The sequence below is a fragment of the Chelmon rostratus genome, chromosome 5 (genome assembly GCF_017976325.1).
Source record: "Chelmon rostratus isolate fCheRos1 chromosome 5, fCheRos1.pri, whole genome shotgun sequence".
In the NCBI taxonomy this organism is placed as follows: domain Eukaryota; kingdom Metazoa; phylum Chordata; class Actinopteri; order Chaetodontiformes; family Chaetodontidae; genus Chelmon; species Chelmon rostratus.
The window spans coordinates 25,014,656-25,024,488 of NC_055662.1; the positions used below are offsets into that span (position 1 = coordinate 25,014,656).

At 43.1% G+C, this 9,833-nt stretch overlaps 1 protein-coding gene across 1 annotated transcript; it reads left to right on the top strand.

Moving 5' to 3' along the window:
• On the top strand, positions 1 to 7,236 carry LOC121606888 (rabphilin-3A-like). The gene is made up of 17 exons (XM_041937485.1): positions 1 to 74; positions 192 to 203; positions 407 to 532; positions 667 to 796; positions 943 to 1,026; positions 1,114 to 1,282; positions 2,649 to 2,840; positions 2,965 to 3,141; positions 5,035 to 5,114; positions 5,261 to 5,335; positions 5,807 to 5,916; positions 6,045 to 6,171; positions 6,263 to 6,319; positions 6,433 to 6,587; positions 6,672 to 6,753; positions 6,913 to 7,009; positions 7,106 to 7,236. Exons 1-17 carry the CDS (start codon positions 1 to 3, stop codon positions 7,234 to 7,236), a joined length of 1,878 nt encoding a protein of 625 aa, XP_041793419.1.
• Positions 7,237 to 9,833: the final 2,597 nt, after the last annotated feature.

Sequence of the window (9,833 nt, forward strand, 5' to 3'; positions counted from 1 at the left end):
ATGACGGACACGGTGATGAGCAACAGCTCGGATCGCTGGGCGTCCAACGACAGGCAGAGGAGCATGCATGCTAGGTAAGCATGATTGTCAGATTGATTGGTACAGTTAACCTTCTCTGGAAGTCCACCAACCCTACGCTGTACTCTCCTTTGTTCCACCTGCATCCCGCTGATGTGTGATCTGTCACACAGTGATAAAGAACAGTAAGTAGACAAACTCCACTTCTTCCATCTGCATCACGTACATCTGCTCTGTAACTGTTCAGAAAGCAGTTGTTGCCGAGTTCATTTATTCGTTTCTGTATGCTCTATGCATCCAAACAGTGAATGTGAAGCATGCAAATGTGTTGATCAAATATCATTTAGTAAAATCATGGAAGCAACTGGAGAATATGTTTGGCTGACAGGGGCAACTGGACCATGCAGCCAGGCCCTGGTCCAGGTCCAGACCTGACAGATGAAGAGAAAGAGATTATAAACAGTGTAATTGCTCGTGCTGAGAAAATGGAGGCCATGGAGCAGGAGAGAATTGGGTAAGAGATTTTAAAACGTGCAGTGGTTATGTGTATATCGACACAAAATCGCCTGCTGAGACTGATGTGTATATTTTGACCTGGGATAATTAACGGTGACATTTTAAGTAAGATTTCCCCCTGTGCTGCTGCAGGCGCTTGATAAACCGCCTGGACGACATGAAGAAAACTGTGTGTGGGGATGGAATGTCCCGCTGTTTGCTGTGTGGGGAGCAGCTGGGCTCACCTGGGGTCAGCTCAGTGGTGTGTGAGGACTGCAAAAAGGTAGGTAATGAGACAGACACACCACTCTGCTGCAATTCACACAAAAGTTGCAAAAACATAATAGGTCATGGTCTGTGAGCTGTGCACTTGTAATAACATTGTAAATGGCAAGCAGCTGGAAATCTCTATTTTCTCCTGTCGTGTAGAACATGTGCACCAAGTGTGGTACACAGTGTGGCAGCCGGCCACGCGCTGTGTGGCTATGCAAAATTTGCAGAGAACAGCGAGAGGTGAGTGCTTTACACCTGTGAACAAATAAAAGAATTAGATCTAGTGTTGGAAAGCCTGTGAGGCATGTATTTCTTCTGTTTTCTCAGGTGTGGAAGAGGTCTGGCGCCTGGTTCTTCAAAGGTTTTCCTAAGCATTTCCTCCCATCGCCCATGCCATTATCTAAACAAAAAGAGATGGGTGCCCAGGATGCATATGAGCCCCAGGGGCCACCAGCCCCTGATCCCAGACAGGCAGTAACCCAACCACAAGCACCAGGTAGACACAGCCAAGAGCCGCCCCTGCAGCTTTAGTTTGCAGTCTTTTTTCTGTCACCGTGAATTTTTACTTCAGGGGCTTTGCAGGTCTTGACAGCTGGTTTTGGTATATTTGCATAAAATCATTTTTGAACATGTAACGTTGGGTGGCTGCTTCCCATGCCAGACTGATGCTGCTACATTGCTACAGGATATGCTAATCATTTCAGTGGTGTGCTCCTGAGTGGAGAACACTGTATAGACTACAAACATTAATACATGTTTTTACTCCTCCCCCATTTTCAACAAATCCACATTATTAGTGATTTAAGCTATCAGTCACTTTACAACATTTAGCATTTGGGAAAATACCATTGTGCTTTTGTATTCACATGCAATGCTAGCAAGGTAGGCTACCTAGCTTCCGCTTGGAAGGTGCTAGCTTGTTAGCCTGGCTTGTTAGTATGATATTTTCATCGTTATTTCAACACATGCTGATTCATCAGCTAAGACACATTCATGCTTGTGTTTGTCCCACATTATACAAGGGGGGAGTCTAGTTAGCAGCTACCAGCTCCAGATGTCATGACAGATGACAAATGACCCAACAAATTCAGCACCGACTCAAATCAGAGTGTCACCTGTAATCATGGAGTAACAGGAAGTGCATAGCACCCCCCCAGCTGGTTGACTATGTTAGATGCCCACCCAGATATTACACCAATGAAATTACCAGTACCAACATGTTCAGTTGAAAATACATGCCTAAAGTAAAAACAAACACAGAGGCTACTGAGGATACTATATATGTATATATAAAATTTCAGTCTGACTGAACAGTTTTTCAAAGCTTCTTCTGTATCTTCAGATCAGCATCTGCACACGAGTCCTCTTGCAACCCTGCCTCTCATTGCTCTTTTCCAAACCATCAAACCTTTTATCTGCTTCCCAAATTTGGCAGCACCGCCCACTGTTGCAGAAGAGGGGGATGAAGAGCTCAATTAAGCTATCGGAAGGTGCATGCTGTGACATGGGATGAGCCTGCAGGTGGTGCTGCCATGATGGGCCACATTGCATTATTTCACACTTTCAGTGCGATTGCCTGAGCAATGCGATTTCCCCATAAAAGAAAGGGGCAGCTCGAGCAGACAGGCAGACTATATAGCCACTGCATGTACAGTAGTCGACTGCCACAGCTTGTTGTAGTGTATGTAGGTCAATGCCTTTGCAACGAAAAAGCTGCAACATCAAAAGTATCCAGAGAGACTAGGGAGTATTACAGATTCCACTGCAGTAGGAGCCTGAAGTGGCGTGATTATGCGTGTCTCCCTTATGTATAGTGTGCGTCTGTGTGTTTAATGTATGATGCTATTCATGCTTATTTTTAGGACCAGAGCCTCAGGGTCGTGCTGGTTACCCACCTGTGGCCCCTAAACCATCAGTTGGGCGCATGGCCACGGGTGGGGCCGGCCCTGAGGAGGCAGGGCAGGGCAGCCCCGTGGTGATGAAGAAGATGGTGCCCGTCCAGAGCTCCAGACCTCAGCCTGCTGCATCGACCACGCTGGCCCAGCAAGGTAAGAGTCAGCTGGGACACAATCCTTAGCTAATGTCCTTAAATAGAGTCCCAAGCATTAACCAAACATTGCATCCCCAGTGGTGTCGTTTTGTGCACTCTCAGATAATTAAATGTGGTTGTGGGTCCAGTAGCAGGAGATGGGGGTGCTTACTCTTCTGGTGCAGCTCCTCCAGAGCAGAGAGCGCCTCCTGCAGTAAGAGAGGACAGGAAACAGCCTGCTGCCTACAACGCTCCTCCCGCCCGACAGCAACCTCCCCCAGCTGAGGAGGAGGAGGAAGCCAACGACTATGACTCTGATGAAGCCAGTGAGTACACCATCTGCTCACTCTTCTCATACAGTGAGGTGGCTGATGTGTCGGCTTCGATTTCACCTCATGTACAGTTTGACATTAGTGATTTCTTTTCACTCGTTTCAGGTAAATGGCACCAGATGGGGTGTCTTTGTCTTCATAAAGGAAAACATATTGTCATGCAGCATACAGTATTTGGCGCTGATGCCTTAATTTGCAGGCTTCTCTGTTCGCCTTAGGGATTCTGAGTCATATTGTGTTGATTCTTGATTTCTGCCTTTTAGTTATAATTCATATCTTTAAATTACCCACAAATCCCAACAAACAGCAAATATCATTCTGGCAGCGTATATTAAGATGGGTAGAAAATGACAAATGATAAGCGTCATTTGTTATCGAAGCACGATAATCAATATCTGAGGAACTAAAGCAAAAAAAGATGAGAATCACTAAATCAATAGTGACACAGAAACTGAGCAATTGCACAGCTTACTGTGTAATCGCTCAGTTTCTTTTTCCTCATATATCCCATGTTAATGCGAGAATGGTGCCATGCCATTCATGTTCTGCGCCTGCAGCGTCAAACGGCCTTTATTCTCTCCTTGGGGGATTGGGTGTTAATTTATTTTATTGAGGTCCGGGAATACGGAGCTGTGCAAATAGTTTGAGATACAACAGGGCTAACAGGATATAGATTCCCCTTGTGTTTGACCCAATCCCCTGTGTTGGGAGTGAAAATGGCAGAAATAGCAATGGTTTCATGTGCCTGTTCTCTGTAGGGATGTGACGGTGCGAACTGGTAGCTGTTAACTGGTTTCAGTGGTTGTGACTTCTTTAGTATTATCGATCTACGTGTGCTGATTGTTTCAACTTAATAAAAGTAATATACAGCAAGAGTAATAAAGAGTGTCATTTGCCAGAGTTAAACAGCACTTGATGCTATTTTTTTAGCGTGATATAGTTTGATAATCATAATTTGAAGTCTTATCTCTACAAGTGTGTGTGTGTTTGATGCAAGCAACAACCAATCAAATCTATAAATATGTCTGATCATAAAATAAAGGTGGATGAGATAGTGCTGCTTGTTCTTAGCCATGCAAGTGTGGCTCTATGCTACTGTCCGACTGAAACGTCCCAACATTATTCACTATATGAAATTTTGCACCTACTTTTTTCTTTTGCACTTTTCATCTAACACTATCATCAGCTGAAAATTTCACTTGTTTAATACTTTGATTTATGTTTCAAAAAAATTCCCATCAGTTTTGGCTGTAAAATGTGTTTCTTGCCAAGTCAAATGTTAGCATGCTAACATGCTAAATGTTTAACATGTTAAACATTATGCCAACAGCATGTTATGTTTAGCACATGTATGGCCTTGCAGAGAGTTAAGTTATAAGAGCGCTGTTGGAGCCACAAGTTGATTTTTTTAGGCCAGACAAGTTAACAGTTGCATAAGAAAAATTAACAAATGACATTTGATCATTTTGTCCCCCAACAGTTGTGCTAGCAATGAAACTCCTCCAAAGAAAATGTGTGTGGGCAGCATTTCACTCTAGTTTTTTTTTTTTTTTACCCAGAACCTTATTTTCTGAATGTCTTCCTTTGAGATTTGTGTGTTTATTTGATTTCTTTTATATTATACGCCCCTGCTTTGTAATGAGATTTCTGTGCTGTTTACTTAAGGTAAAAAGGAGGCTGGGATTGTTTCAAGACTGAAAGTCAAGAATTATCCGTAGAATTTTTTTTTGTCCACCCTTTCTGTCCAGCCTGGCCTGGTGCTTCTCACTTCTATTCACAAGTTGAGCGTTGTTTAATTACAGGATTGTCTTTCCCTGTATTTATACTCATAATTATTCAAAAACAGACGAGCTGTCTCATGTAATGACTGATCTGGGTCTCTTTCAGCCACTCTGGGTTCTCTAGAGTTCAGTCTGCTCTATGAACAGGAAAGCAACAGCCTCCACTGTAGCATCCTAAAAGCAAAGGTACCACTATTCTCCTCATTCTCTCACACAAAGGGACTGTTACAATCAAGTGGTTTATGGTAAAATGCTCCTGAATGGCACTTTAGCTTAATTGCTCTCTGCAGTGCACGATGGTATGATGGACACGGTGCTCTGTCTCTCCTCAGGGACTGAAGCCCATGGACTCAAACGGACTGGCAGATCCTTATGTCAAGCTTCATCTGCTGCCAGGGGCTAGTAAGGTAAAAGACGCACCTTTCTTACATCAAGCTTTTACTTCCTTTTAAAGATTTATTACCTTAATATCCTGCTAAGCAAAAAAGGAAACGTGGAGATTTTAGATCCCCGTGGTTTGATTAGAGGCCTCTCTACAAGCTCAAGCCTGACACCTGGTGGTGTGAATTCACAAAAGCCTATAATTGGCATTAAGGATGATATCTTGAAATAAATGATTACAGATTATCAAGATATTATAGATTACGAATAAAATACAAGTTGTAGTGAAGGTGCATTTTTAGTGTGGTGAATTACACTGTGTAGTAGTGAAGAAGGGGGCATGTCTCAGTTGCAGAAACACCTTTTCATGGGAAGTAGCACCATGTAGATTCCTGTGATAAAATAGCACAAACCACGGATGTGAGGGATCTTGTGTTGTGGTAACTTGCCTCGAGATATTTCCATTTCCTCATCTTGATCTACCCTGCATTTAACAGTCTAACAAACTGCGCACAAAGACCCTGAGAAACACCCGCAACCCTGCATGGAACGAGACCCTCACCTACCACGGCCTGACAGATGAGGACATGCAGCGCAAGACCCTCAGGTCAACTTGAATCACTCATTTAGTTGCAACAGCCCTTTATGCATGTTTCAAAGTTAATCTGCCCTCATTTGACTCTTTTAAAGGTGCAACAGGTCTGTCTGATTTAGATTCTCTTTTGATTTCCACAGGCTGTCTGTCTGCGATGAAGACAAGTTCGGGCATAATGAGTTTATTGGGGAAACCCGGGTGGCACTGAAGAAACTGAAGATGAACCAAAAGAAAAACTTCAACGTGTGCCTTGAGAGAGTTGTCCCTGTGGGTGAAACTCGGTTACATCCAAAACAATTCTTTGTTCTCCTTGTCTGAATCTCTTACTGACCTGCTGCCATCTTGACCCCCCTCACAGACGAAGAGAACTGCGACAGCCGGGGGAGCCAGAGGCATCGCTCTCTACGAAGATGAGGCAAAGCTTTTATTTCCAAGCATGTCTAAACATGACACATTCCTCCAGAAGTTCACACAAATCTCATCATGAATCCCACTGAACTGTTTTTTCCCCCCTCTGCTCTGTCTTAGCCGGGGAAAGATGGCGGAGAGGTGGAGGAGCGCGGCCGGATTCTGATGTCCCTCATGTACAGCACCCAGACCAACCGTCTCATTGTGGGTGTGGTGCGCTGCGTTCACCTGGCTGCCATGGATGCTAATGGCTACTCTGACCCATATGTCAAAATGTAGGTAGAGCAGGATGAGAAGCACATTCAGATTAATGCATGAGTCCAGAAATGGTATAAATTCTATACATGTACAATTCACAGATGTCTGAAACCTGACATGGGGAAGAAGGGCAAGTGCAAAACACAAATCAAGAAGAGGACTTTGAACCCAGAGTTTAATGAGGTTTGTAAGACAGCTGAGGGTTGAAGGCAGCAATTAGTAAAAATGAGTTAACCTCAAATGATTATTGAACTCCTGTGTTTTTATTCTTTGCAACTCAAGTATGGAAATGTTGGGAAGTGGCTTTGGGAAAGATGAATTAATATCTTGATTAAATTCCAGGAATTCAGCTATGACATCAAACACAGCGAATTGGCCAAGAAGACTTTAGATATCTCTGTGTGGGATTACGATATCGGCAAGTCCAACGACTACATCGGTAGGTATTTGAGAAGTCTCATTGCTCGGATTCGATAAACCTGAAATTCTCACCTGTTCACCACCTGCCTTTCACACCTCACATCCTCCCTGACAGGTGGGTGTCAGCTGGGTATCACTGCCAAAGGAGAGCGGCTGAAGCACTGGTATGAGTGTTTGAAGAACAAGGACAAGAAGATTGAGCGCTGGCACACCTTGTATAACGAGAATCACGTTGCAAGTGATTAACCACTTGTCCCCTCCTTCATACAGCATGAGCTAACCCCCCCACTTCCTTCAAAGTTGGTTTGCATTCATGTCCTAATGCACTTTTCCCCATTTGTATTGTTTTATCTAAACTTTCACTACCTGCCCCTCACACAGGCTTACTCACCTCCTCTTCCCTGATGTAGTATATCTCCTCTTTCATGTCCTCCTATTAACAATTTCTCTGCCTGTGCTGATACTTAATCTGCCTCTGGGACAAATCATGGCGTAAATGAATTAGAGATTTCACTCATGTAACCAAGACATCTGTCAGCAATCAGCTGCACAAGGACCATCATGCCTGTCAGTGACGTTATGTAGTGTGCTGAACCTGACACATTCTTTGCTGAAGAAAATTAAGGTTTGAATTGCACTGGCACAGGACAAGAAAAGCAATATGTTATGTCATCTGAGGTCAAAACCATCATTCAAAGTCATAAAATCCTTGATTGAGCTCATGCCTGAAATTCTTTAGACTGTCAGGGTGTCTTTTTTTTAATTTCTCATGCGGTTACATCATGCTGTAGTGTAACACTTGAACTGTATAAGCATGCCAAGCCACAGACATAAGGAAACACGCAGCTGCACCTTTAAATATTTCACCTGTGCCCGCTGTCCTGAACATATTGTATATTTCCATGAAGAAATGTTTACATACTGACACATTGCTCAGGTTAGGATAGACATCTGATGTACAGATGATTCATAAATCAGTGGACCATGAGCTAGATGAATCTTTCAGCAGTTGCTGTTAATTTTAAAATTATAGCACACCTAGTTAACATTAGGAGTTATATGTATGGTTAGTCAAACTGTGAATTTTGATTTGTTGGAAGTATTAACTGTGATTAGAGAAATGGAAAAGTTAAGACATTCTTTTTCTTTCTGAGTTACGGTGAGAATTGGCAGGAAAAAAGGATTTTCCTCCTGCTACCTCTACTCTTCTGAAGCCCGCGGTTCACTCAGAGGTTTTCTACTGTAGCGTTTACACTGAATGCACATGGCCAGGTCTCTCACAGGTTTCCCGAACAAAATTTAGCTGTTCCACTTGACGAGGAACGACGGTGGAACAGGTTATGTCATAAGTATATGCAGCTTTACCTGCATGCACTGTGCTCGTGACTCTGGTGCGCCTGGGGCAGTCGTGGCCTGCTTTTACCCCAATGCACCCTTTGCACAAAGCAGGGCTTTTTACCCTCTGCCACACCCCAAACATTCAAGGCTTTAGTGTGTGTTTGTTCACTAATCACAGCAAACCAAGGAAAGCACACCTCACAAAGTGGAATGACCTCAATTTATAACGCTGTTTGCAAGTTATTCCAATGTCAAAACAAAGACGAAAACAGAAAATCCTATGCATGAAATGTCTTGTGGTCCAAGATATATATTCTTTGTAAGAAATTAATGCTATTGTAATTCCATTAATGTTTACACCTCTTCCCCATAACATTCCTGTTAATAGTTTATATAGAAGAGGCCATATTCTGCATGACTATGGTGTGATCTGAATAAAATGGTCTGATAGCACCCACAGGATAGACCGATGATCAACTGAGCACATCGACAAAAGGCTATTCAGCTCGATCAGTAGCAGACAATGAGGTGAATCTCATTCTTTGACTGGGACTTTCTGTACATACACGCTCAAATCTCTCCAGTGTCTCGTTTTCTCTGCACAGCCGCTCTCCTGCCCTGTGGCAGATTCAAACACCCACCGGTAGCATCACACACCGTCCTATGTTGTGCTACTTCAGCTGCGCTGATCATCATGATGATCAACATAAACTACGATCAACAGTCCTTTTTTAGAAAACGGGCTTCTGTCTGAGCTAAACGCATAGCTGTCTCCTCCTCCATTCTGCCAGTTCAGTGGAATGTTTCGGTTCATCTCTGTATTTGTACATAGATAGTGCATGCACTGGAAAGATGTATGTTTGCATATAACTTTGCATGTAAAGATTTTGCAGAGAGTTTACACAGATCAATAAAATCTAATGAAAACTGACACGCTCTGTGTGTGTAAGAACTTATTCAGAGTCAAGGTGATGAAGATCATCACAGAAGATGAAGTCTAAGGAAAAGGAAGCAAATATTTTCATTGGATAACAATATTAAAAAAAAACAGATGAATGCTTGGCTGTTTTACTGGTTTTAAGGCGACTATTGCACGCAACATTTCTTTAAATTCACATTTTTAACCTCTGTAGCGCTTTCTTCAGTCAGAGTTGCATACATTATATTTAGCCACACCTTTGCACGCGCGTTTGGCATCTTATTCACCTGCACCGATGTTGTACAGGTTAAGACATCTCTACAGCTGTGGTCGTAAATCTTGGTCGGGTTGCCTAATTTCCTTTCAGGTTGATTGATGCGCATGATCAGACATGCGTCACTCTGTCACCTATGGGCGCTGATTTTGTTTAAATTTGGAATATAGAAATTCCGTTAAATGCATGAACTGAGCCCTGCTGAGTCAGACCACACACACCCACAAACACGACACACTGAGGAGTGTCGTATTTCTGAAGAACCAGTCACAACCGTTTGCTCAGGAGGCACACATGCTTCCCTAAAGCAGA

Coding starts and splice junctions, on each gene's coding strand:
- LOC121606888 (XM_041937485.1), top strand. CDS start 1: ATGACGGACACGGTGATGAGCAACAGCTCGGATCGCTGGGCGTCCAAC. Junction 1,027..1,113: donor TTTGCAGAGAACAGCGAGAG/GTGAGTGCTTTA, acceptor CTGTTTTCTCAG/GTGTGGAAGAGGTCTGGCGC. Junction 7,010..7,105: donor CAAGTCCAACGACTACATCG/GTAGGTATTTGA, acceptor CCTCCCTGACAG/GTGGGTGTCAGCTGGGTATC.